Below are 27,702 nucleotides of genomic sequence, written 5' to 3' on the forward strand. Positions count from 1 at the left end.
ATGGTAGATTAATTCCAACTTTTCCCAGGAGTGAGGGGGGGAAAATCCCTGATTGCCTGGGAGCATCAGGGGGCCTTGAGGATCACAAAGGGGGGCTTGACGGCAGGTCTCCCAGATTGCTGTGATGCATTAATGACCCAGCTGTGGGCAGAGCCTAGCCCAGGGCCTGACGCACATTGATGGACTTGTTTAGTAATTATTCTTGTCCTGGTTTGGACAGAGTTCAGGAAGACATGCTTCTCTCTGAGGCTCAGGGTAGAGTGAAGAAAACACCAGCTCCGAGGGGACAGCTTCTAGAACCAGTCAAGCCCTCATTCAAATCCCCACTCCTCCACGGGCTAACTGTGTAACCTCGGACAAATCACTTCCCCTCTCTGTGACCCAGTTTCTTCATTTGTAAAGTAGGGATATTAATAGTATCTCCCTCAAAGGTTTGAGGAGAGGATTAAAGGAGTGGTTAGAGGATTAAAGGTGAGGATCCAGGAGCGTGCTTAGAACATGTAGGAAATACTAGACAATAGCTGCTTTTGCAGCCGGACAGACCTGGGTTTGAATCCTGCCACCAGCACTGACTACTGTGTGATTTGGCTGAACGCCTTGACTTCTCTGGACCTCCGTGTCTGTATCTGGAAATGGGATTGCTAACAGTCCTTGCTTCCAAGGGTGGTGGTGAGCATCCTCTAAGCAAGGCACGGGTGAAACTGCTTAAACCCCAGGCCTGGCAAATGGTAGGTACCGTCGGTGTAAGGGAAGCCCCTCCTGCGAGTGGCAGGGGCCTGCTGCCGTGCTCTGAGGAAAGCTGGGGCCCTTCCCAGCTGCCCCGCCCCAGTTGTGACGCCCTTACCCCTGCCTGTCTGAGGGGCAGGAAGGAAGTGAGGAGGGCGCCCGCAGCTTTCCCTTTTCTGCCCTGTTCCAGGCTCCTGGCTCCTTCCCTGCTCCAGGCTCCTGGCTCCTTCCCTGTCAGTGCCTCGGAGGAGGGGAGGCAACACCATGGTCCCCCGCGCGGCCGCCATCCGCCAGACCTGCTGCTGCTTCAACGTTCGCATCGCCACCACTGCCCTGGCCATCTACCATGTGGTGAGTGTGCAGGCGGCCCGGGACACTGTGTGTGCGTGTGAGGGCGGCCCCGATCTATGGAGACCCCTCGAATGGGAGGACCGTTGCTCACCACCTCCCCTTGGAACCCTGGACAAGCCCCTTCCGTGCTCCGGGCCTTGGGCTCCCTCTCTGTCCAAAGCGGGGGAGGGGACCCTGCAGCAGTGGCAGGAGTGGGAGGAGGGGTCCTTGTTCTAAGCAAACGTACCTCACATTCTCTCTGAGGCTCAGTTTCTGCCTCTGTGAAATGGGACCTTTAGCAGCCACAAGTTCATCCAGGTACAAACGGAGGGAGCAGCAGATGTGAAAGTGCTTTGGAAGCCAGGAATCTTGAGAGAAATATGATCTGGAATCATTGTCAGGAAATGGGGTCAGGTCACAGGCATGGCTGCGACTCTTCCCCTGGGGCCTGGGCCACTGGAGGGGATGAGAAGTGCGAATCTCCCCTTTGTGCTTCCAGAGGGGAGGGAGGGGGCTGTGTCCTCTTAGCTTACATACGAGCAGGGTGCCTGGCCTGGCCTGAGCGCCTGTGGGCCCAGCCGAGGAGGAACGGGCCCAGAGGTCCCCCTTTGGAGGCTGGTGTGCACAGCCGGGTACGGAGTCTTGTCTCTTATTAACTCAGAGTGATTCTGGGCGAGTCACAGCCCCTGGGGCCAGAGGCTCCCCCTCTGTCTTGGTGGCTGAAGGTTGGGGCTCTGTTCTGCCCTGTCCAGAACTATCCCCCCAGCCCACAGCTCCAAGCCACACCCAGCTCCCCCAGACCCGGGGGCCTTCCTCCCAGGGTGACTCAGGGCCTGTGGTTAACAGTTCTTTCATGAGCCTGGAAGGGCTTCCTCAAAATTAGCCTAAATCTGGCACACTGTGGTGGGCTGCTGTGAACTTCTCAGACCTGGCTGCATCTGCTTCCTGCCGCACGCAGAGCAGGCAGGGCTGTTGGCAAGAGCCCAGCCTTCGGAGAGCTGGTGCTCTTCAGTGTTCGGTGCACAGCCTCTGGATCCAGACTCCTGTGTGCAAGTCCTGGCCTCATCACTTCCTAGCTGTGCAGCCTCAGGCCACTTACTTAACCTCTCTGAATGTCCGTTTCCTCGTCTAAAAAATGGGCATGAGAATAATAATACTTCTCTGATAGGGTTGTTCTCAGGATCAAGGGAGTAAATATCTACAAGGCACAGAGCAGTGCTTGACAGGTATTTGAGTGCTTTATTATTAGCAGTGCCTCAGACACGGAGCCTGCTGCCAGCACACCTGTAAGTCAAGCAGTCAGACCCCAGAACACTGATTTTGGGCGGGGCTCAGAGGTTGCTCTGCCTAGCTTCTGCCAATGCAAGAATGCTCCTGAGAGGAGTGAATGGCGCTTGACTCTCCCCAGACCAAGTCCTTAGGGCCTCTTCAAGCTCTGAGATTGTGCAACATTCTTGGAAACACAGTGTAGTAAGCAGGGATGTTCCTGTGAGAAGCAGGCCCCTGGGTCCCTACCCCTGCTCTGCCACTAACTGGCTATGTGACCTTGGACAAGCTGCTCCCTTGGGCCTCAGGTTTTCCTTTATAAGATGATGGACAAGAGGGTATGGACCAGCTCAGAGGTCTCAAACTCCAGTGCCTCCAGGGGCCAGGCAGCTCCTGTAAGTGAGCGTAGTGGGGCAGATGGACCTTGCTGTGACCTGCGGAGCCTGTTCTGGGTCTATTCTGGCGGCCGCTCTCTGTTTCCGCTGATTGTTGCCATGGAGGAATGTGGGCCCCAGCAGCCGCTCTTTTGACATTTGGAGAAACAGGAAACAGAGGCTTTTATGTCACAATTTCTGCTGTTTCCATGTCGATGACTGGTTTGAGGTAAAAGAGAAATCCCTGTGCAGACCAAGTCAAATCCATTTGCAGGCTGCTGGGCCCCGAGTCTGCCCTGCAAACCCTGGGCTTTGTGACTCTTGCGGTTTCTTTTTGATCATGCCGTCCGAGGTCCTCACCTGTACACAGTTAAGTGACATCAGTTCCTGCCCAAAGAGCTGGAGAATGTGTGGACAAGTGATCAAGGAAGTCTTCTTGGAGGAGGTGTCACTGGCAGAGGTGTAGAGTTTGGTTGTGGGGAGTATGGATGGGGGAGGGATAGGTGTGCAAAGGTGTGGAGGCTGAGGACAGTGGCTTGTGCAGGGGACACTACATAGACTAACCTGGAGGCTTTAGGTTGGGGAGCAGGAGGTGGGAGGGATTTGGAGTGACAAGCTGGAGGCTGGGCCTTCACTATAGGGCACTATTGATATTTGGGGCTGGAGAATTCTTTGTTGTGGGGACTGAACAGTACATTGTAAGATGTTTAGCAGCATCCCTGGCCTTTATCTACAAGATGCCAGTAGCACACCGCCAGCTGTGATAACCAAAAATATCTACAGATATTGCAAATGTCTCCTGGGGGTGAAATCACTCCCAGTTGAGAACCACTGTCTTTAATGTGGGTCATGGGGAGTCATGGGATGTTCTAGAGCCGAAGGCAGGAGAACAGAAGAAAAGTCTGGAAGCTGTACAACTGGCCCAGGCGGTCTTCTCTGGGCTGGAGTCCTTGATTGATTCCAGTGGAGGGTCGTCCTCCTGCTCCCTCTGTAAGAGGCCTCTGCTCCTTCCCAGAAAGGGCAGGGCCTGGGGGCTTTCTCTGTGGCCTGGCAGTTGGGTGGCAGGTGTGCTGTCAGGGCCTCGAACATCTGGATGGAAAAAGAGAAGCTGCCATCCAGATGTGTTGATCACCCAGATCGGTCGTCATCTGGAGCCAGTCATGGGCGACGGCCCTGCACACGGAGAGCTATTCGTGGACTGGACCCCTCTGGGGAGGGTTAAATCGGGCTCTTGGCATCCTGAGACAATGCCCCACTTTATTGAGTCATCGGGGCGTTATTACTGGAGGACCTCCGTGTCCAATGGCTGGAGGACCTTCCTCAGCATTTCACTGGGTTTGTGTAGAGGATTCCCCGGTTCATGAACGTTTTCTGACTCCAACTTGCACACATAGAGGAGTCAGAGGACTTTTGTAAATTGGCCTCTTTGGTTCTGGTTTGTCTGGCAACCCAAAGCATGTCTGTCCCAAGTTAATGGCAGGAGATAGGGACCCAGAAGACCCTTTTGCCTAGATATATCTCCCTCCCTAACCTCTCCTCTCCAAGCGCCTGGAATTCCATTAGAAATTCGTTGTCTGATAAAAAGCTTAAACCTGTGGTGATTTCAACCCTGTAGCAACAGAATACACCAAAACAAGGCCAGGAGGAAATGAGACTGATGCTGGCCATGGCTTGTCTCTGGGTTATAGGTTGTGAAAGCTCTAATTTTTTGCTACTTTTCTGTATTCTCTGTATTTGGTACAATGAGCATGTATTACTTTTTAAAATAAATGTTTTATTTTAGAACAGTTTTTTTTTTAAAGGAATTTTTTAAAAAAAATTTTTATTTATTTATTTATTTATTTATTTATTTATTTATTTATTTATTTATTTATTTTTTATGGCTGTGTTGGGTCTTCGTTTCTGTGTGAGGGCTTTCTCCAGCTGCGGCGAGCGGGGGCCACTCTTCATCGCGGTGTGCGGGCCTCTCACTATCGCGGCCTCTCCTGTTGCGGAGCACAGGCTCCAGACGCGCAGGCTCAGCAGTTGTGGCTCACGGGCCCAGTTGCTCCGCGGCATGTGGGATCCTCCCAGACCAGGGCTCGAACCCGCGTCCCCTGCACTGTCAGGCAGACTCTCAACCACTGCGCCACCAGGGAAGCCCTAGAACAGTTTTGTATTTACAGAAAAATTGTATAGTACAGAGTTCCTGTATACCCCACATCTGGGTTCCCTGATTGTTAACATCTTATATTAGTATGGCACATTTGTCACAATTGATGAGGCAATATTGATATACTATTATTAACTACCGTCCATACTTTATTCAGATTTCTTCAGCTTTTCCCTAATGTCCTTTTTCTCTTCCACGATCCCACGTTATATATAGTCATCACGCCTCCTTAGATTTCTCTTGGCTGTGATAGTTTTTCAGATTTTCCTTGTTTTTGATGACCTTGACAGTTTTGAAGAGTACTAGTCACGTATTCTGTCAAATATTCATCAAATGGGACTTGTCTGGTGCTTTTCTTATGGTTAGACTTGGGCAATGTGTTTTGGGAGGAAGACCACAGAGGTAAAGTGCCCTTCTAAGCACTTCATATCAAGGGTGTGTACTTCCGCATGTCTTATCACTGTTGACGTTGACCTTGATCACCTGGCTGAGGTCGTGTTTGTCAGGTTTCTCCACTGTGAAGTGACTTTCTCAACCAGCGCTCTGGGGTCTGACCACTTGATTTACAGTTGGGCTGGCAACAGGCTCCGTGTCTGAGGCACTGCTAATAATAAGGCACTTAACCTCCATTATTTAAAGGAGCCTCTAGCGAATGCAGATTTGTTCTCAAACATGTCTTTCTTTTCTGTGCCCAGCCCCAGGCCAGCACATGGGCCTGACTCATTCCTGGCCTCTGCCCTCTAGGGATTCCAACCTGCCAAGGAAAAACTGTGATAATGGCGTTGCTGGATGACAGTGCTGGCTCTTACAGGGGCACAGATGAGAGGCCTTAGCCCAGCCCTGGGGTGGACGCTGGGGATTCAGCAAGGGCTTTGGGGAGGAGGCCGGAGTGATAAGGATGAGCAGGACTTTGCTTGGGAATGTTGGGGAAAACAGGGCAAGCTTGTGGAGGGAGCAGAGAGCAAAGGCGTGGAGGCAGGAAAGGCCAGGTGATGCTCTGGAAGCACGGAGAAGCTCATAGAGCTGGGGTCGAGGGTGGGATGGTTGTGAGGTGTGGTGGGGGAGGCTACAGAGGTCAGCAGGGATAAGACTGGATCAAATGCCTGGCTGCTTTCAGGTTTCATGGTAGAAGGATGGATCTCTGTTTGACCTAGTTCTCTCATTTCACAGATGAGTGAACAGAGGCCCAGGAGGGTCCCTGACTTGCTCCAGGTCACACAGGGAGGTGGGGGAAGGGCTTGCTCCAGGCCTCAGCTACCAGCACCCAGGTGTGCGGGATGAGCCAGCGAGTCAACAAATGAATTCTTTACCTGGCCCACGGCCCAGGGGTGGTCTGTCTGTCTCTCTGAGAGGCCCTCCTGTCACCCAGTCTTCATTTCTTCTTTATGGTCCAGCTCAAGGGAAGCCTCCTCCTCCAGGAAGCCCTCCTGCTTGTCCTCCTCAGAATTCCAGTGGCCCTTCTCTCTCTGCTCCACTTTGGGATGGAAAAGATCACAGACCCGTCTCTATCACTCACTCATGATGTGACTTTGAGCAGGCAGGTGCCTTTGCTGTCTGAGCCTCAATTTTCTCTTCTGTTAAATGGGGCCAGTGGTCCCTGTCTCAGGGTGACTGTTTTGAGGTATTGAGCTGATGTGACCCCACTGGAGAGGGGTGCTGGCAGGCGAATGCCCAGTGTGGGCTGTGGGACGTGACCAGAGGCCACTCCCCTCTCAAGAGCTCATCTGTTTGGGGCCTAAAAATAGGTCCCAACTGTTAGGTCGTCTGTTAGAACCTCTGCCTTCACGCCTGATGCCCCCATGTGGGGTAGGGTGGGAATCGTGGCCCCTCCCCAGTGCCCTGGCCAAGGGGCCCTGGTGGGAACTCAGTTGTGCTCCCCATCTCTGGGGTGTGCACTCTGCCTTCTAGCTAATAAAATGTTGGAGCCATCGAGAGGACCACTGGACCCCCTGGGCCAATGGGGGGTCACACGCAGGGTCTTCTGGGGGCAAAGTTGGGCTCTTCCTGCTGCACCAGGCCTGGTGGGCCGAGTGATGGCGGCCAGTCATCTGTGTGAGGTGGGCCAGGACAGGCCAGACCCCAGGCTGGGCCTTATCCCCTCCCCACTTCCTGGTTCTCAGGCCCAAGGGAAGGGAAGGGAAGGGAAATAAGGGGCTTCTGGGAATGGGGGGTAGAGAATGGTGGTTCCAGCCATCGGGCATCACCTTGGTCAGAGGGACCCACTGCTGTCAGAGGGCCATAGCTGGGAGAGGCACCAACCTGGGGGAGGGTCCAGGGGCTGGTGCAGGGGCTGGGACCCCACTCAGACCTGGCCCCGTGGCTGGAAGGCAGGGCCTGGGTGGGCCGAGGTTCTTGGTCACCACCCTAGTCCAGAGCCTCCCAGGAAGTGAGGCTTTTATTTTGAGCCCAGGGCAGTGGCCCAGAACCAGGACTTTGCTCTGAGCTCACTATGAGGCCTGCATTGGTCTCCCAGGGGACCTGCACCCCACCGGGGGAAGGGGAGGGTGCACAGAACCCCTAATGAGGCAGGAAGCTGAGCAGGGAGCTGTACAGAGTGAGGCACTGGCTCCCACCTTCCACCCCTCAGCCCTGCTGCAGCCCCAGCGTGTCCCTCCCCCTCCCCGAGCCCCAGTGTCCTCCCCTGTCAACTGGGGGCCAATAACTGTGACCTGCAAGGTCAGAGACTCAAAGGAAACCAGGTGGGAGGCACACCTGGCACCCAGCGAGTGCCCCACACGTTGTAGCTACCCCTGGAGCCCCCATTTGACAGAAGAGGAAACTGAGGCCAAGCAACTTTGCAGCCCGGGGTAGATAAATAACAAGAGCCCAGGTGTCCTGCTCGGGGCCCAGGCTCCGCCACTGCTGCTCCAGACCGCGGTGGGGGAGGGCCAGGCTTCTTGGCAGCAATTGGGTGGGGTTCAATTGTAATATCCGGGGAGCCTCGTTCTTAGAAACACGGAGCCCACATGCAAAGATGCAGTCTCAATGGCACCTGCAAAACGGGGGGAAAATGGGAATGATAATTGAAGTTGCCTCATAAGGCTGAGGCGAGGACGAAGGAATGAAGAGTGTGTGTCAGTGTTCAGAGGACCTGGCCTCTCCTAAATGCTCCAGTAATAGTAACATTTACTGTCACGTGGGGGCCTTTGCCCTGAAGGTAAATAAAGGATTGATGTTTTATGGGGATTGTTTGGGGGGGTGCAGGGTACTTCTCTAGATACTCAAGAAGTGGAGGAGGATGGGGGTGTGGACCAAGCCTGGAGGCTGACTCTGAGCTCCCAAATGGGTGCCCATAAAGGATGACCACCGCTCCCCCACCAAGAATGGCAGAAGCCACTGGGATTCACTGGGCCAGAAATTTTGCCCTTAGTGCCTGCTTGTTCAGGGGAAGGCTTGCCATCCTGTCTTCTTTCATGGGGGCAGGTCTGAAAGATCAAAGGGCAGAGAGCAGAGGACAGGCCTTGCTGGGCTGTCACACGCGGGGCACAGGCAAGGGACAGGGCTCAGAGGATGACACACTGGCTTTCCTGGACGTGGTGCCAGAGCGAGCTGCTCCCGTCCTGGCACTTCCCACCCTGCAGGGTGATGAACCTTGGCACGCGCCATCTGAACCGTGTTCTCTGCCAGCTCCGGGCCTTTGTACGAGCTGTCCCTTCCGCCCGGGGTGCTCTTTCTCCCACCCCTGCTGACCCCAAAGTCACACCCCTGTAAAACCACATGTCCCCCTAGCATCTCCTGCATCCCTCCACTGGCCCAGCCACCCAGTAGCTACCATTTCCTGGGGGCCTCCTCTGTGCCTGGCACATGGTAAGCCCAAGTCACAGTTCCCCAAGAGAAGCTTCTTGCAGTTTCCTAAAGGCGTCTCACTCTCTTTTGCTTTCGCTCCTGCTGTTCCCTCTGCCTGGAACACCCTTCCCACTGCCCTTTGGGAGAAATCTTCTTCAAGACTCACTGCCTCTCAGAAGCCTTCCTGGAGCCCCAACTCCTGGACCCCAAGCTCCCAGCGTTTCCCCCCATCCCAGGGCAGCTCCCACCCCCACCTGCTGGGGTCCTGGGGGTCACGTGGTCTGGCCTGGAGGCCCAGAGGCTCATCCAGGGCTTGGCTCAGCCTGATCCATCTTTGTAATCCCCAGGGTCTGACCCGGTGGCAACCAATCTCAATTTTATTTTACTTTTGCAAACCTCTTATTTTTTTTTTTAAATTAATTAATTTATTTATTTTTGGCTGTGTTGGGTCTTCATTTCTGTGCGAGGGCTTTCTCTAGTTGTGGCAAGCGGGGGCCACTCTTCATCGCGGTGCGCGGGCCTCTCACTATCACGGCCTCTCTTGTTGCGGAGCACAGGCTCCAGACGCGCAGGCTCAGTAGTTGTGGCTCACGGGCCGAGTTGCTCCGCGGCATGTGGGATCTTCCCAGACCAGGGCTCGAACTCGTGTCCCCTGCATTAGCAGGCAGATTCTCAACCACTGCGCCACCAGGGAAGCCCTGCAAACCTCTTATTGATACATAGTTTATATAAGTGCACGTCTAGATGACCTTTTTCAAAGTGAACAGCCAGGTAACCTCTACCCAGATGGAGAAATAGGATGGGACCAGCCCCCAAGGGCCCCTGGTGTCCCCACCTCATCACTACGTGACCCCCACTGACTTCTTCCAACACACGTAGTTCTAGAAGTACCCAGGGATGAGATTACATGACATGGGCTCTTTCTTTCTCTCAACATTGCGTTTGTGACCTTCCTCCGTGTGGCCGTGTGTATCCAGCTCATTTCCCCCTTGCTGTATAGTATTTCACTGCATGAATATATCACAGTGTATTTGGCCTGTTGTACTGGGGGAGGACATTGGGGTTGTTTCCAGGGTGGGCTGTTACAATGGCCACGGGGACCTGTGGCTTGGAGTCCACACCAAGTGCTTCTGCCGGTCACTCGATCTTTCTGAATCATCATCTTTGGTAGCAGACATATGTCACTTCATGTGCTCCTCACTGCAGCTTTGCTAGTGGGTGGAGCCTTCTCTCTGGTCTACAGATGAGGAAACTGAGGCACAGAGGAGTAAAGGGGCCAGGCGGGGTTGGGGGGGGCAATTAATAGTAGGAGGGGGCGGGGATGGGAGGGAGGGCAGCAGAGCCGCAGCCTCCACAGGAGCCAGGCTCCCAGGGAGGTGAAGGCAGCCCGGCTGGGGCAGCAGCTGAGCCTTGGCTTTAGGGGGGGTGCATCGTGATGTTTATCTGGGCCGGCTGGGGAGGTGACTGGGGAGATAGTGCTGCAGGGGGGGGGGAATGATCCCCACGCCGTCGCCCCCGATAAGCTGTGACAGGAAGTGTGGGGTGGGGTTGGGGGAGGGGAGCTTCCTCCTGACGCTGACACATCTGGTTCTTTTCTCCCATCCTCTCGCCAGACAGCCCCAGGGGACCCCCCAGGGAAAACAGGGTGGGTGGGTGAGGTAGAGGGGGCTGAGTTTCAGGGTGGGGGCAATGAGGATGATGAGGAAGAGGAGGAGGAGGGTAATGATAATAATAATAATAATAGTCTGAGTGTGCAGGAGCCCTTGAGTTCTTAGGCCACCAGAGCCGGAGGATGTAGGGTCAGGGTGGAGCAGCCCTGGAAGGGGAGAGGAGCAGGAAGGGCTGTGCACTTGGGACCGGTTTCCCATTGTGCAAACGGCATTATCTCTGTTGGGGAGGGTTGAGGACAAGCCCAGGTCCTACTCCTTGTGCCGCTTCGGCCGAGGCACCCACAGTCCCTGTTCTCCTTGGATGTAAGTGGGTAAACAGTCCTGACCTCACAGACTTGTGAGGAGAAGTGGAGTTAACAGACAGAAAAGTGTCCATGCAGCGGCTGGCACATAGTAGATGCTCACTGACCGTTGGGTGTCCCTGTAAATTTTACCCCCCTCGGAAGCTCAGAGGATGGGTTTCTGCCTGCCTGCTTATGAGAGGGTGGGTCCTAAGCCCCCCAGGAGGTCCGAGAGGGTGGGCCCATGTTCTTGGACCGGGAACTGGTGTTGGATCCCTAGAGCCAGGGGATCTGGTGTCACTACCATCATAACATGCTATCACCTCTGCCATCAACAGCAGCAGCAACAGCATGGCCTTACAGTCATTGCAGTTAATTACCACTTCCCAGCAGCCCTGCGGTTACCTCTATCACCACCACCTCTGCAGCATCGACCGCCACCTCTATTATCACTGCCCAGAGGATCTTAACTGTCGCCAGCATGCCAAATGCAGCCACAGGGCAGCCAGTGCCGCCTCCCAGCACCGTCACCATTGTCAGTCCCGCCTGACCCTCATCTCTACTCCATTCAGCTGCGGCGTCACCACCGTTACGGCCACGGCCATGTTCAGTAGTGCTGCCATCCCTCCACCCTCCCTGATTCTTCCTCTCCTCCTACCACTGCTGCCCCCTTTATTTCAGCTCAGGCTGCTGGTTGCTTCTCAGAGCCACCAGGAAAACAAGTAGAAATTCTCCTGGCCTCCCAGCCACTTCCTCCTTTGCTCAGCTTAGGGAAGTTGTGTTTGTTATTGAGAAAGAAGAGACGGGGAGGGGATGAAAATGAGAACTGAAACCAGGGAGAAGCCGAGGGAAGAGGTGAGAAAGGGGAATGGAGGGCGGAGGTGGCAGTGGGTGTGCTGAGCGTGGCCAGGACTGATTCGGTCATGCAGCCCGAGCCCTGGTGTGGCGTCAGGAGGACTGAGGCTGATTCTGACTCTGCAACACGCTCGCTGTGTGGCCTTGGGCTGGCTACTGCCTCTCTCTGGGCTTCACTTTCCCACCGGTGACATCCCCTCTTTCAGGGAAGAGGCCTTCCCTGCCTCTTCCCTGCCCCCGAGTTTCGCTGGGTCTGTACTGCTGGCTCTGAGCCTTTACACACGACGATCACTCTCCCTGGAATGCTTTTCTCTCCTCTCTGTTGGAAAACTCCGACTTATCCTTCAAAGCCATGGTCAAGCTTTTCCTGTTTGTGAAACCCTCCCTGAGCCTTCCAGACAGCTGTGATCACTCCCTCATCAGGGACTCTGAGCCCCCTGCCTGTCCCATGTCGTGATTCTGAACACACTGGTCAGCTGTAGGGCTCCCCTGGGGACTGTGACACCTGCAGGCCAGGGTCAGTGGTTTTCCCAGACAGGGCCTGGAGGCAGTATGTGCTCAGAGAGTGTTTACTGGATGAATAAATGAGGGAGCAAGTGTATACCTGCCCAACAGTGTGCACTGATGGAGCGCTTGCTGTATTCCAGGCTCGGTGCTGGCACGTCATTTGACCTGATAGGAACCCTACGAGGCAGGTCCAGTTATTACCCCCATTTCCCAGATGAGGAAACTGAGGATCATAGAGGTTAGTGGCTTACTCAAGGCCACAGAGCTGGGGTTGGGGCCCTGGCTACTTGATTCCAGCACCCTGGCTCTTAACCACGTGATCTCACCATGTGGAATTAAGGTACAGTGAGTGAGAAGATGCTATTATGGAGGAGAAGTTGGGCGAGTGAATGCCGTCTGCCTGGGCATTGTGGGAGGAGAGAAGCCCCGTTCCTGTCGCAGGAGGGCATGAGTCATGGCCCAGGCAGGTCCTCAGGGCTCAGGGAGAGGGCAGCTCTGTGTCCAGGTGGAAACCAGGGGCGTGAGGGGAAGGGAAGGGCCAGGTGGCCTGGGAAATCTGGGCTCTTGGAGTTTCCTGGCCTCTCCCAGCTTATGCTATAGGTAAGCCAGGTACTTCCTGGAATTACAAACAGCTCTTGGTTGGGGACTTGGGTGGAGCAGTGAGGACCTTCTGATGAGCGAGGTGCAGCTCCGGGGTGGGAGACCCTGGGCAGCCTAGGTGTGACGTGCTGCGGTTGGCAGGAGTTCAATCATTCCAGTGCGAATAGGGGTGACTCTCCACGTTGACTGGAGGAGGTAAACTGAGGCCAGGGAGGAGCCAGGACCTGGCCAGGGTTACACAGCCGTGAGGCAGTGGGAGTGGCCTCAAGTTCCAGCTGCTGTCCTCTGAGCTGCGGGTGTCCAAGGATGGGGGTCAGCTGCCGGGGGAGAGTGGGCAGATGGTGGGTGAGACCAGGGTTGGGCCCCAGAGCAACCACTCAGCCTTGAGTGGAACCTGGACCCTGGGAACCCAGGCAACAGGGTTCACATCCCAGCCAGGCCATGTGACACAGGGCGTGTGAATTTTCCTTGCTGAGCCTGCATTCCTCATCTATACCATGGGGAAAATGTTGCCTCTCTTGCAGGGTTTTGGGAGATGGTGGTGCAAGCCTGTGTGTACAGGTCCAAGCACACAGTAGGTGCACAAGAAATGTCAATTCCTCTCCACCCCAGCTCCTAGGGAGCTGAGACGCCTATCTTTCTCCTGGATCGGGGACTGGTGTCTTCCATTGAAGGTTAGGGGCCAGCAGAGGGTCTGAGTCAGACTCTGAGGTTGCCCTGCTCTGTGACCTGGGGCTAGTTCCTGCCTTTGGTGAGCCTCAGGGTTCTTGTCTGGCAAATGGGGACAGAATTATCTCCCTCTCTCTACAGGACGGTTGAGAAGGTGAAATGGGGTAAAGGATGAGGCTGGTTTTAAACACAGGTGGTTTTTACAAAAGCAGAAATGCTTCTGGTGTCTGCTGCTGCTTCTTGCACAAGCTGTGGGAGGTGGAGGAGATGGCAGAGGGACGAGGAGGTGGGTGCCCTGCTGACTCTTCTGGGCACCCACATGGGAGTGGGCGAGGAGGGCAGACCTCAGGCAGAGCCAGGAGGCTGGGAGATGCTGGGAGGACGGTGGAGGGGGGAAGAGAATCAGATCCAGGACCCACTGGCCTGGGTTTGAATCGTGGCCTTACAGATGATCAGCTGGGAGGCTTTGGACAAATTACTGGACCTTTCTGAGCCTTGATTCCCCATCTGTGATATGCGGGTGGGAGCATTAAGAACAGTCCCTCGGCGGGGTTTGGGAGGATCACTGGGATGGGGTGGGTGGCAAACCTGGCATGGAGTCAGGCTGTACAAATGTCCCTCCTCTTCCCTCCCCTTCCTGGGGTCCCAGGATATTCAGGAGGGGTGGTTGGAGATGGGTAGCTGGGACGCTAATGGCAGGATTGCAGACCTGGTGGCAGGACTGTGGGGGATGTTTGGGGCCAGAATTGAAGATCTGGAGAGTGGTTTGTGGGTTAGCACTGGTCTCCAAAGTGGGGTGATACCCAAGGTGACCACTGGGGTCTCAGAATGACAATATTAGATTTTCTAAATTTGTCAATCATGTTCTTTATTCATTTCTGGATTTTTTTGGTATGTGTGTTTTATGATGTTCATTATAAACCAAGACAGTAGCACATGCATATAATTTGGAAATCAAGAAATAGAGAGTAGTGTGTGCAAAAGGTTTTGTTGACAGGCACATGATTGAAATATCTGAGCCCTCTGGGGTTGGGGCTAGCAGGGCTCTGAGGTGACTTGGGGAGTGGGGTGTGTGGGAAGGCATCAGGATAGCACTGGGACACTGGGACTCCAGTCTCCACTTTGTCCCCAACTTGCTGTGTGTCCTTGGGCAAGCCACCTAACCTCTCTGAGCTTAGAAAACAAGCAGAAGGAACTTATGAAATAAGTGGGCAGAGGCTCTTTCCAGCAATTGGACATTGGGGTTGTCTGATTCTGAGCTTCTTTCTAGATCTCAGACAATCCTGGACTCTTGGGACTTCAAAAGCCTTCTTGTGCCACAGCTGATAAATGCTAGTGCCCTTCTAAGCCCAGCTGCCGCGACTCATTTGTGCTCTGCTGGCACACCCCAGGGAGCCCCAGAGCTCCCAGTCTTTCAGGGTGCCCTGTTCTGTCCTGGACTGAACCGTCATCTGCCTCCTTTTCTCTCTCCCTCATTACAGGGGAAACTGGGAGAAGAGGGGCTGGAACTCCAGGCTTTAGGGGATGAGGAAGCCGCATTTCTCTCTCCGAGCTGTTTCCTGTGGGTACCAGCCACAGCCCCCGCCATGTCTGCTTTCCGCTCTGAGCTGTTTTCCACTCTCCTGGTGAAACAAAGCCTTTCTGGTTCACCCCACACCACGTAGAGGGGGCAGCTAGAGCAAGGTCACTGTCAGCCCCCTGGCACTCTCCTCACCGTACTGCTCAACTGCCCCACGTAAGCTCACACCAGCCAAAAGCAGATTATGCTTGCTGAGTACCCACTGCCAGCCTCCAAGCTCAGTGCTTTGCAAATACAATGCAATTTATTCCTTATTAAATCCAGTGATTGCCAGTTTCCAGATGAGGGAATTCAGAGAGGTAAAGTGACTTGCCCAAGGTCACATAATGACCTGGATTCAAATCCATCTCTGACTGACTCTGGAGCCCAGCTCCTCATCAGTCTTCTCTGCTGTCCCTTTCTGCCCCCTGAACAGGATGTAATATGGTAGGAAGACAAATTGAAACCTATGTCTGAGCTAAAAAAACCCACACAATCAGCTAGGGGGAAACAGATGGCGGGTGTCTAGTTGCTTGTCAGCTGAGCGTCAGTTACTAGTGAAGGGCCTCCTAGAAAGCCAGTGTAAACTTAGGCCATATTAATAGAGGTAGGACATCCACTACAAGGGAGGAGACATCCTGTTGGCAGTGTGGGCAGATGGCATCTGGAGAAGTGTGTGTGTATGGTGGGGGCAAGCCTTGTTGTAAGGACATGGACACACAGAAGACTGTGAGTTCCCCGTGGTTGGAAGCATTTAAGTAGAGGCTGCATGGCACAGTGTTCTTGCATTAGAAGATGGAGGGCAAGGGTAAGGTGACCTCCAAGGTCCTTTCAAACTGCAGTTTTGTGGCTGGACTTCAGTCATTGCCAGGGCCATGGCAACACTCATGCCCATCAGATTTGCCCCTTCTCTGTCATTCTTAGCAAGGGTCCCCTGAGGGAATAGGGTTTATTCGTTCATGCATCCATCCCTCCGTCCATCCTTCTGTTCATTCATCTACAACAGCTAGAGCAGTGAACAAGAGCGACAGAGTCCTTCCCTACCTAGAACCTATAGTCTAGAGGGAATAGTAACAATAATAATAGCATAGATTGAGCACTTACTATTTGTCAGGTTCTCTAAGTGAATTATCCCATCTGGCCCCCCTACAACCTTATGAGACTGGTATTATTATTATCCCCATTTTGCATATGGGGATTGAGGGGCCATGGGGGCTGGGATTCACAGGTCAGATGCTCCCAGGCCTGTGTTGATGATCCCAAGAACTTGAAGTTCTGTGACGCTCAGATGCTGTGACTAAGATCCCATGATGCTCAGAGCTTGTCATTATAAAAGAGGGTGCAGAGCAGGGGCCCAGTCACTGGTGAGAGCCCTCACTCCTCTCCCCCACTTCCTCAAGCCTGACCTTCAGTAGTCACAGTTATCGCTTTACGGATAACTGGGTGTGGTTCTAAGTGCTCTGCTGAGATGTTCTCATTTACTCCTCACATCTGCCTCCTTAGGTAGCTATCAGTATTATTCTCATTGTACAGATGGGAAAACTGAGGCACAGAGAGGTCAAGTAACTTGCCCAAGCTCACACAGCTAGGAAGAGGAAGAAGGAGGAACTACGAGCTTGAGCTGTCTATCTGTACAGGCCACACTTTACTTGGGATGCCCCACTGACCCTCATTCCATCTCCTCCAGGACCCCTCCTCACAGGCGCTGACTGCACGCCGTCGGGGTGGGAGGGGTTGGTGGCGGAGCTGTGCGGGCCCCGGCTCACTAATGCTCTGTTCTGCCCCCAGATCATGAGTGTATTGCTGTTCATTGAGCACTCAGTGGAGGTGGCCCACGGCAAGGCCTCCTGCAAGTTCTCGAAGACAGGCTACCTCAGGATTGGTAGGTCCAGGGGAAGCCGAAGTGGGGTGGGGTGGCAGGGAGAAGGGCACCGGCTAGGGGTGGAGTTGAGGCTCTGCCACTTGTCCTTTTTGACGTCTGCAAATGGAGAAATTCCACTTGCTCACACCGAAGTCTCCAGGTGTGAGAGCAGATAGGATGGCGCTTTGCAAACCTAATCAGCTTAGAAGGGTGACAGCGGGACTCTCCTGCTCAATAGCAGCTCGTCCCCCAGAATAAAATCACAACTCCTCACGGTGGGCTCCAGCCCCTGCTGACCTCTCTGGCCGCATTCCCACACCTCGTAGCTCCCTCCACACTCCCCCTCACTCTCCACGCTCCAGCTGCACTGACCCCACCAAGCTGGGCCCTGTCTCGGGTCCCTATCTGGACTCCTGGTCACTCGGCTCACAGGTCACCTCCTCAGAGGCCTTCCCCCACCTCATCCCGGTTAAAGCAGACCCCAGGCCTCCTTCCCACCCTGCACCCTCTGTTATACTGTCCTGTGTTACCTGAATTGTTCTCTTTGCCTGTCAAGACTGAGAACTGCAGGAGGGCGGGGCCTGGGCTTTCTGGTTCACTGGCATAGTGCCCACACCAGTGGTTCCCAAAGTATGGTCCTTGGAACCCCAGGTGTGGGTTCCTGGGGGCACTTCTGGGCCCCTCACTGCTCTCTTTGCCTTTCAGCGGAATTGATCTCCAGCTTCCTGCTCATCACCATGCTTTTTATCATCAGCTTGAGCCTGTTGATCGGCGTGGTCAAGGTGAGTGCCCTGTCGGGGAGGGGAAGGGCAGCCAGGATCTGCGGGCTGGCAAGGAGGCCCAGCTGCCCTCCTGCTCCCTCCTATTCATACCCACTATGTGGGCAGCACTGGATGCTGAGAGGTGGGAGGTGGGTATTTGGAGGAGATCCAAACTGCACGCTAGAGATCTTCACACTTACCTTTTGGAAACCCCCTTTTCCGCACCAGATCCCTCAGGTCGGAGGCCTCGGTTCCCTGTGAAAATACACCCTCCATGCACGAGGGTGTGCACAGCCAGCTGTGGCCACTGCTGATCATTGACACTTTTGCTGAACTAGCTGGCAACCCACATTCTCTTGAACTGCAAACGGTGGCCGGGCATTTGGTAGAGAAAAAAGGAAGGGTCATTTTGAGGTCTAGGTAGACGGGAGAAAGCAGTGGGTTTTGAAATCAGCGAGAGGAGCAGAAGGGAGGGTGTAGATGCGTCCAGCTCAGTGCCATCCAGCTAGCGGTTGAGAGAGAGAGGCGGGCTGTGGCTCAGCCTCCTGCAGAGAGGAACCTGTCTGTCCCTTGGCCCCCAGCAGGGCAGCAAGCCAGGGCCCCGCCACATAGCCATGAGAGCAGACCTCGGAAAGAGAATCCTTCCTGGGCAGACAGTGGTGGGCTGGCACTCCCAGGGCCAGCAGGATGGGGTGGTGATTTGGTGCTGGTTTGGAATGTCTCCACCTTGCCTGAAATGCCACTGTTCACTCCCTAGCTAACGCTACTCTCTCGGGAGCCCTACACCGCAGGGAGTGATTTCACCTTGGTTCCCGGTGGTCCATGCAGAAACACAAATGGTCCAGCTAGGAAAATGGATCAGGTCGCCCCTGAAGCCTCTGAGCTTCAGTCTGGGCTGTGTCGGCTGCCTCCTGAGTGATTTTAGACAACCACGTGAGAAACCACGAAACCACCCTTTCTGTGATTTTTGTCCCCAACTGTGGGTTCCTACGCATTTATACCGGTCATAGTGGTCACTTGCTTTCAGCTGAAGGAGAGGGACTTCAGCCTCAGCCTCCCAGGGTCTCTTACTATGACTGAACATCCCCGGGGGTGGCCTACACAGAGGCAAGACCCACTGTTAAAGCAGCACAAGTTTTTTCCTCCTCTGGGCCTTGGCTCGTGCCAGCCCTTCTGCCACCAATACCCTCCCCTTCCCTCCTGCTTCTTTCCAGCTCTAGCCCTGGTGCCCCCACTTCCAGGAAGTCTTCTCTGATCCCTTCTCATTTGTCAAATGGACACAAAGTCTTTCGTCACTGGGTTCTTAAGAGAGAGTTGAGGCAGACCCTGGTCCTGGAGCCCCCAAGTGCTTATCTCTGTAGATGGGAACTATTCCCGGTGTCTCCTGGGACGCCGAGACTGCTCACCCTCAGGGCCTGGGCCTTACCTTCTCCCCACGCCCAGAGCCTCACTCAGAGGAAGGCACGTGGACCCCCATGGGGTGACCTCAGCCAAGCCCCGCAGGTGATTCAGGAGAGCACCGAGTTCCCCGGGACGGAAGGGAACTGTGGGCCAGGGGGCCCGTGGAGCCATCAGGCTGCAAGGGACCCCTGACCGTGCCGGGCCTGCCTTTCAGAACCGGGAGAAGTACCTGCTGCCCTTCCTGTCCTTGCAAATCATGGATTTCCTCCTGTGCCTGCTCACCCTGCTGGGCTCTTACATCGAGCTGCCCGCCTACCTCAAGTTTGTCTCCCGGAGCAGCAGCCGGGCGGTGAGTACGTCCCATGTCCCACAGCCGGCCAGCGGGGGAGGTGGAGGAGCCCAGGCCAGTGAGCGTGGGAGCCCCCAGGGCCCTTTCTAGTTGGTGAGCTTGAGCAAGTCCCTGAGCTCCTCCAAGTCACCCCACGCTTCTTATTTTTTTTTTTTTAAATTTATTTATTTATTTATTTTTGGCTGCGTTGGGTCTTCGTTGCTACGTGCGGGCTTTCTCTAGTTGTGGCGAGCGGTGGCTACTCTTCGTTGCGTTGCGCGGGCTTCTCATTGCAGTGGCTTCTCTTGTTGTGGAGCATGGGCTCTAGGCGCGTGAGCTTCAGTAGTTGTGGCACGCAGGCTCAGTAGCTGTGGCTCGTGGGCTCTAGAGCGCAGGCTCAGTAGTTGTGGCACACAAGGCTTAGCTGTTCCGTGGCATGTGGGATCTTCCTGGACCAGCTATCGAACCCGTGTCCCCTGCATTGGCGGACGGATTCTTAGCCACTGCGCCACCAGGGAAGTCCCTCACCCCACGTTTCTTCCTGTAAAAATGTCTTGAGATCATTTCTCATCAGTGTGTCTCATGCGCATTACATGAGGAAAGCGTGCACAAGGTGCTCAGCATGTGGTAAGAATGGAACAAATGCCAGCCACGTGTGAATTTACACCATAGAAAAGGGGACATGCCCCGTTTCCCTCCCCAGCCCCCGTTTTGTCCCTCCTTTGTAACCACGTTGAAGGAAGGAAGGTAAGGATGGTAAGCATCCTTGGTGGGACTGCCCGCGATGCCTGGTGCCAATCACAGCCGCAGTTCCCCAAAGTTCCTTTTCACACTTCCCCTGACTGTGGTCCTTGAGGAGGCTGAGGAGCTACATTATAGAAGGCCCTGGGCTGGGAGTCAGGAGACCCTGGTTCAATTCCTGGGTTTGCACCAGCCCTTGGTGTGAACGTCTGAGAAATGGACCTCAATTTCTTTCTGGGTACCATGGACCAGAGAGTCGTCGATGTCTCTGGCTGACAGTCTCTCAAGCTGAGGGGCCACTGTGTGCCCCGTGGTACCCGGGCCTCTGGGTTGGGGCTGACTTGCCGGTCTGTCTTCTTCCTCCAAAGGGCCCCTCCAAGGTCCCACTGATGACCCTGCAGCTCTTGGATTTCTGCCTGAGCATCCTGACTCTCTGCAGCTCCTACATGGAAGTGCCCACCTATCTCAACTTCAAGTCCATGAACCACATGGTGAGTCTGGGCTGAGGGTCTGCTCCTATCACTGGCTCTGTGGCCTTGAGCAAGTTGCTTTCCCTCTCTGTGCCTCAGTGCTTAGGCTGGGTTCTCTAAAAGTGGAGCTTAGAGAGGGATTCTTGTGCGAGTGATTTCCTGAAGGAGAGCTCTCGGGAAGAAACTTGAAAGGAATGAGGGAAGCAAGTTAGACAAGAGGAAGAAGCCAGGCAGACATGTGGCTTTAGAAGTAGCGCTGCTGGATCCCAGAGGGTGCCCTGGAGTATGAACTGCAGTGCAGAAATGGTATTAGTGTTTTCATTGCTGTCTAACAAATGATCCCCAAACACAGTGACTTAAAACAATAAACAGTTGTTACCTCACATAGTTTCTGAGGATCAGGAATTTGGGAGCGGCTTAGCTGGGTTGTTCAGACTCAGGGTCTCTCTTGAGGTTGCACCTGAGATGGGGTTGGGGCTGTGGATGCCAAGGGCTTGACTAGGTCTGAAGGATCCAATCCCAAGCTGGCTTACTGGCGTGGCTGTGGGATCTTTGGCTCGGTTGCCCACCGTGTGTGCCTTTGATAAGGCTGCTTGAGCATCCTCATGTCATGGCTGTGGGTTTTCCCCCGGTGACTATCCGAGAGAGAGCAAGGAGGAAACGGCCCTGTGGTCTTGGAGGTCACACTCGCCTCTGCCACATCCTATTATTTGTGAGAAGTGAGTCTCTAGGTCTAGCCCACACTCGAGGGAGGAGTGTCAGAGGATGTGTGCACACGTTTGCAAATGCCACAGCAGTTGTCCCACCAGAGCAGGAAACTTCCGTCAACCAGTCCTGCTTATGAGGTGCCCCTCGGGGAGGAGGCGTACCTCCCAGGTATTTCAGGATTAGGTGGTTCCGTCAACCAAGACTATCCTCCAGAGAAGGACACGGGTGTGGCCCACCACCAGCTGGGGGATGGGGGCACCAGCCAGATAAGGGCCATCCGGACAGGCATCAGCTGCATCTGTCTCCCTGGGTTTGCCCACCTGTCAGATGAGGCTGATGGTAGGTGGTACTGGCCTCCTAGGGCCCTTGAAGGGTTGGGCCAAGATAATGGCTGTGCCACAGCGCGTTCCTGTGTGCGTGGAGAGCTGGCTTTTATTCCTCGATGTGTGGGTACTGTTAGAGTTCCTTATGGCCAGAGACACTGATGTGGCCCCCAAAACTGTTGCAGAATTACCTCCCCAGCCAGGAAGGTATGGCTCACAACCAGTTCATCAAGATGATGATCATCTTCTCCATCGCCTTCATCACTGTCCTCATCCTGAAGGTGAGTGGCCCCTGCCCCACGGCTCAGGGAGGGGTGGAGAGGCTGAGCTGCCCCGGGCCCACCATGCCAGACTGTTAGGAGGTAGGGAAGCCTGTCTTCCACCACTGCCCACCCCTGCTTTTGGCTCCTAACTCCAGCCCTCCCCACACCAGCCCCTCTGCCCACACATGGGATCCTCGGGGACGCTCCCTTTAGAGCAAGTGGATCTGCGAAGACCCACCTGTGTTCAGGGGTCGGGGACTTAATGTGTGACTCAGAGAGAACTGATCCAGGGGAAGGAGGAGCTATTTTGTCTGGGATTAGATTCAGGAAGACCTGGGTTTGAATCCCAGCTCTCCCCTCATTAGCTGTGTGGTTGGTTTTCAAGTCACTTCTGTCTGGGTCTTGGGTTTCACCTGTGAAAGGGACACCCTAAGTCTTGCTTTGCCCATGTTAACAGCTTTACGTGATTCAGGCACCAAAATGTAGATGGGCCCTGAGGTCATATTGCTAGAGGTTTAGTGATGAGAAGGATGGAGGGGATTGGTTTTATTCTTCTCAGGGGTAGTCAGGCCCAGAGGATAGAGTCCTGTTTCAGGTCCCAGTTCTTGGAGACATGGTGACAGATAGGAGTGCATTAATAGCAGCACAACAGGACTTCCCTGGTGGCACAGTGGTTAAGAATCCGCCTGCCAATGCAGGGGACACGGGTTCGATACCTGATCCGGGAAGATCCCACATGCCACAGAGCAACTAAGCCCGTGTGCTACAATTACTGAGCCTGTGCTCTAGGGCCCGCGAGCCACAACTACTGAGCCCACGTGCCACAGCTACTGAAGCCCACATGCCTAGAGCCTGTGCTCCGCAACAAGAGAAGCCACCACTATGAGAAGCCCGCGCACCGCAACGAAGAGTAGCCCCCTCTCGACGTAACTGGAGAAAAGCCTGCGTGCAGCAATGAAGACCCAATGCAGCCAAAAATAAATAAATTTATATTAAAAAAAAATAGCAGCACAATAGGAGGGTGAAGAGGCAAGAAAACGCTGCCGTCTTCGGGAGTCAAGGAAACCAGGGCAGTTCAGCTTGGGAAAGAAATGACTCAAGGGGGACCTGATCGCAGCCTCCAAGTACCCAAAGGACTCTCATGGGGATTCTAGAGGCCACAAGGGGGCCCTGTGGCCGGAAGCCACAGGGAGGCTGATGTCGACTCAAGAAAAGGAAGGGCTTTTAAAAGTGTTCTTTTCTGATTGTGAAAGTAACATATGATCACTGTAGAAATTTAGAAACTACGGATGAGCAGAAAGAAGACGATCAGCCCACCAACCACCGCCACTCGGAGAGCAGCACCTCTGGTATCTGGGTGCATTTCCGCCCCCTCTTTTTATGTGGGTGGTGTAGCCAGACATCACTGCCTCCTTACATCCCAGGGCCTGAGCAGTCTCTGCTCTCACCCAGTGCCAAACTGGAAGCAACTTCACTCCTTTTAACCTTTCCTCAAAGGACTGACCTAGCACAAGCGCATTAGTGATGCACAGTGAGAACATTCCTGAAGGCTTGGGGGGACCAACGTGGAGGTTTACGGCATATACTCTGCTAGAGAGAAACTGCCCAAACCCCACCACACACCTCCGTCCCTCCCCACCCCTCTCCTGTTCTTTATCTTCATCCAGTGGGAGTTCTCTCTGTACCCCGACTCCCAACCCTGCCTCACTGGCTACCCTTCACCTACTTGCTTTGCCCTGGCCCTTCGTACTTCATTCTTTCATAATTCATTTTATTTATTTCTGCTCCTTTTAAGTCCCCATCATGGGGCTCCATAAAACAAGGGACCTTCTAGATGCCAAGACCTGCTCTCCTTCCTTTGGGGGCAGAGAGAGACTTATTGGCTATTGTTCCTTGAACACACCCCTGGGGACTTCACTCCCCACCCTGGAACCCTTCTCCCCAATTCTTACATCAATTGCTAAGAGAAAGCCGTTGCTCACATTATCTGACAGATATATACATCCATACATATAATTTTTCTGCATTTATAAACATGAGCTACTACTGCATACACTGTTGGATAATCTGCTTTTAAAAAACAACATATCGTAAGCAATTTTGAAGACAACCTTTCCCACTGTCAGCTCTGTCTCAGGATGGGCGGGGCCACCTCAGGAGATGGTAAGCTTCCAGTCCTCGGGGGCGGAGAAGCAGGATCTGCAGGATTATTGCCAGGGAGGCTGGAGGGTGGTGCAGAAGACTCCAAAAAGCTCCTTTCTGTGATGAGTCTGTGGGGCAGTGAAAAGGGAAACACCTGGAATACCTGAGACTGGCAGGTGAGGTCCCCTCCAACCAGAAGAGGGGTCTGACCTTTCAGGGTAAGCTGGGGATCTCCAGGAAGCGCCCAGCATCTGTCCTAGGTCTGCTGGGGCGGTGAGAAGGAGGGTCACAAAGCACAGCCTGACCTGGGCCTTTTTTCCAGGTCTACATGTTCAAGTGTGTGTGGAGATGCTACAGATTCATGAAGTACATGAACTCGGCCGAGGAGAGGAGCAGCTCCAAGATGCTGCAGAAGGTGAGTCTGCTGGGGGGGGGGTCAAGTCCTAGCTCTGCCACTCACTGTATCATTTAGGGCAGGTCTCTCTGCCTTGCTCGGCCTCAGTTTCTCCACTCGTAAGATGAGGGTTGGACCAGAAGAAATGGGAAGATCTCTTTCCACTCTGATTGTCTAGGATTCTATTCATTCATTCATGCATTAAACATTTTCTGCTTCTTACTCTTTCCTGGACTCATATCCAACCCTTCGGATGCAGAGAAAACTAAGATGCCACCCTGTCCTGGAGGAGAGTGTAGTCCAGAGTGAATCTAGACACAGAGATCCAATTACAACTCGGTGTGAAGCACAGGGGCAACGGGATCACAGAGGAGGCACCTGGCTTCACCTGGGGTGTCAGGGAAGGCTTCCTGGAGGAGGTGACACTTGACCAAGTCTTAGACTGTCAGCGGGTACAAGTTAGCTGGGAAAGGGGAAGGGGCCTTCCAGGCAGAGGGATTAAGTGTACTTAGAAGCAGCTGATTGGAAAAGTGATGGGAAAAGTGCAGCTGGTTTAAATTACTGGAGGCTCACTTTCCTCAACTGTAAAATGGGGATTGTATTAGTCAAGAATTTTTTGGGTTGCAAGTGTCAGAAACCCAACTCTACCTCACCTACGTAAAAAATAAAATGAATTTATTAGCTTATAGAACTTGAAAGTCCAATGTCGGTCTGGCTCAGGGATGGCTGAGACCTGATGTCCAGACATGATTTTATTTTCAGGATGAAAGGCAGCCCTTTCCTCATGGTAGCAAAATAGTTGCCGAAATCCCTAGGCTGACATCCCACCCTCTCAGCAACCCCAGCAGAAAGAAAGACATCCCAGAAGCATGTCTCATTGGTCCAGCTTGGGTTACAAGCCTATCGCCAAACCAGTGACAATTGCCAGGGGGATGAGATTCTACTTTGAGTGACCACCCCATTAGACATGAGGTCTCATGTCCACTCCCCCAGATCAGAGGGCTGATCAGTTCTTCTGAAAGCACATGGACTGAGAATGTTTTCCCAGGGAAAACAGTGTGTCGTTATCAGAACAAGGGGGCTTGATGCGGAACAGGCAGAGGCAAGTCTGTCCATTGCAGGAACAGAAACCGCGCCTGTCTTGTGCATGCCATGCCTAGCACGTAGTAAGTACCCAAGGCATGCTAGTCGTCATCATCGTCATCAACATCATTTTGCCAGGGGTGGTGGTTGGAGCCCCTTAACCCCAGGTTGGGGTAGTGGTCCCATCTGGTCAATTCTCAGCCCTCATCTCTCTGTTTCTCCCAGGTGGTCCTGCCATCCTATGAGGAAGCCGTGTCTCTGCCATACAAGATTCCAGAGGGGGGCCCAGCACCACCCCCATACTCAGAGGCATGACGTTCACCAGGGCCCAGCCCTGGTGCTGGGAGGGGCGGAGCTACCTCGCAATCCGCTTCTTTGCTTAGGTGGCCCCTGTGGCCTGGGTGAACCACCTGGCTGACTTCAGGACAATCCGCTTGTGTCCCGCTCGCTGGCCTGCTTTTCCTGCGGGGCCTGGGAGATGCTCACCATTGGGTCAACCCTTTTAGGCTGAATGATTGGGTCTCAAAAATTCAGTCCAACAGCACTCAGCTTCTTTTGATCAGCTCTGACATTGGTTTAAACGATTGGTCTTTCTAAAGTCAGTGAGTTTGGTGAAATAACTCTCAGCTTGACCAGTTTTACCAAGTGGCCGACAAGTCAAAAACACACTTGTCATTTCAGTGAAAACAATGTGGTCAAACAAAAGAGTCCATTGTGTCAGTTTGTAAATAGCTGTCAATTCACAGAGCAATGTAGTCAAGTAGTCATCAGTTAGTCCTCCCCACCAAACACATACATCCGTTTTCTTCCAATAGTTCCTTAAACAATTATTAAGTCAGCCAACCCTCAGTTAATTTAGAATAGTGACAAAACCCAATAAGAAAAAAATCAAATTAGCCCCCCAAACCATTCAATTCAATCTAGTCCAATAACCGGATGCCCACTGCGGTCAATTCAGTACTTGTGAGTCCTGAATAATTGTTAATTCAAACTAAAAGTTCAGTCAGACAGTTGCCAAACTGTCATTCAAGGGCTAGTACCAGGAAGTAACTGTTGTTTCAATCATCCGTCTCTACAAACGCACAATAGTTTTGCTAAAGAGTTGTCATCCTCAACAACCAGTCACACGCAGCCAGTGTGGTCACACAGCAGTGGGTCCTGGGAAATGGGTCTCCTCATCCGCGGTCATCTCTAGTAATGAGCTGTCAGTCTGTCCTACAGCCCATCCGTTGCCAGATAGGCTGTAGGCCACCCAGTTCTGCCCGACGCTTATGGTCAAGCAGAAATTCAGCGCTGAAATCAGGCAAACCCATTTGTTGCACTAAATCCACAGGTTAGTTCAGTCAAAACAGGCAAACCCTTTGTGGGCACAGTCCCCGCCCGGGGGGTTCGTGTTGGTGGGTCCATAGGGAAGGTTTTGGTCCCTGCACCCCCTCTTTTGCCTGCTTCCCCGGGGGCTGGGATTCCCGAGGTCACTGACCCAAAGGCGGAGATGAGGCCGCAGAGGCGGGTTCTCTGGGGTCTGCGAGGGGGGTGCAGAGGGAGAGGGCTGTGCAAGGGGCTCCCCACCACACCCCTGTGTCATTGCTTTGTGTGATGGGGAAGAAGTTTCAATAAAGCAGCAACACGCTTCTCTCTGGCTGACGTGGTTCCTAAAATATGGTGTATGGCCAGGGCTGGGAACACCACCTCCATCACCCCAGCACACGCATGCACACACACACACACACACACGCGCACGCACACGACAGTTTGTTCAGTCCAGAAACTCACAGGGGCCATGGCCAGCTAGGGAGTGTCATGCCCTGGCACCGTTTCTGATCACAAATCAGGGACCCTCTAAGCACCCTGATGTCTCCCTGATAAGGCGTGGACAGCACCCACCTGGAGCCAGGCCCTACCCTGGGCACTGGGGCGACCACAATAGGTCAGACTAGCCTCCAGTTACCCCCCGTCTGGGGAAGGGGAAGACAGGTATGTAAATGATTATGATAGCCTGTGATGATTACAACACCGTCACGGGGAAAGCCTGAGGGACCTAGGACAGCCAGAGGAGGCTTCCTGGAGGAGGTTTCACCGAGCTGAGTCTGAAGGATGAAGGGGCAGCAGTGAGCAAACTGGGGGAGGATGTTTTGGGCTGAAGCGGCAGGATGTGGAAGGCCTTGTGGAGGTGGGGAGAGGCTGGGGAGGCAGCCTAGCGTGGCTGCAAGTGCGGAGGGGCGGGAGAGGAGGCTGCCAGGGTCTCGGCGCCTGGATCATGAAGAGCCTTTGTGTACATCAGGGTTCTTTGGCTGCAAGCCCACCCTGGCTAATTTCAGCCAAGAAGGGCATTTACAGGAAGGAGATGCTTGCAAGTAACAGGAACCTTAGTGAACCAGGTTTATTGAAAACAATGACGACAACAACAAAAGGGTGGTCGTGATGTTTCTTGGCTCACATAAACAAAAAATCCA

At 53.8% G+C, this 27,702-nt stretch overlaps 1 protein-coding gene and 1 long non-coding RNA gene across 3 annotated transcripts in view; one reads left to right on the top strand and one right to left on the bottom strand.

Annotated features, from left to right (window-relative positions):
- Positions 1-27,702, bottom strand: part of LOC309637465 — a 606,851-nt gene that overhangs the window by 323,013 nt on the left and 256,136 nt on the right. The window lies entirely within an intron of this gene.
- Positions 711-26,889, top strand: LAPTM5 (lysosomal protein transmembrane 5). Of its 2 annotated transcripts, XM_082469045.1 has the most exons (8): positions 884-1,077; positions 16,563-16,656; positions 17,341-17,417; positions 19,012-19,146; positions 20,235-20,357; positions 21,553-21,648; positions 24,095-24,187; positions 25,475-26,889. In XM_082469045.1, exons 1-8 carry the CDS (start codon positions 991-993, stop codon positions 25,562-25,564), a joined length of 795 nt encoding a protein of 264 aa, XP_082325171.1. In that variant the 5' UTR covers positions 884-990; the 3' UTR covers positions 25,565-26,889. The 2 variants fall into 2 exon arrangements, with proteins under 2 accessions (XP_082325170.1, XP_082325171.1); XM_082469044.1 differs by lacking the exon at positions 16,563-16,656 and having other exon boundaries at positions 711-1,077.

The sequence above is a fragment of the Balaenoptera physalus genome, assembly GCF_965194825.1.
Source record: "Balaenoptera physalus genome assembly, chromosome: 1".
Classification (NCBI taxonomy): domain Eukaryota; kingdom Metazoa; phylum Chordata; class Mammalia; order Artiodactyla; family Balaenopteridae; genus Balaenoptera; species Balaenoptera physalus.

Coding starts and splice junctions, on each gene's coding strand:
- LAPTM5 (XM_082469044.1), top strand. CDS start 726: ATGGTAGGTACCGTCGGTGTAAGGGAAGCCCCTCCTGCGAGTGGCAGG. Junction 20,358..21,552: donor TCAAGTCCATGAACCACATG/GTGAGTCTGGGC, acceptor AAACTGTTGCAG/AATTACCTCCCCAGCCAGGA. Junction 21,649..24,094: donor TCACTGTCCTCATCCTGAAG/GTGAGTGGCCCC, acceptor CCTTTTTTCCAG/GTCTACATGTTCAAGTGTGT.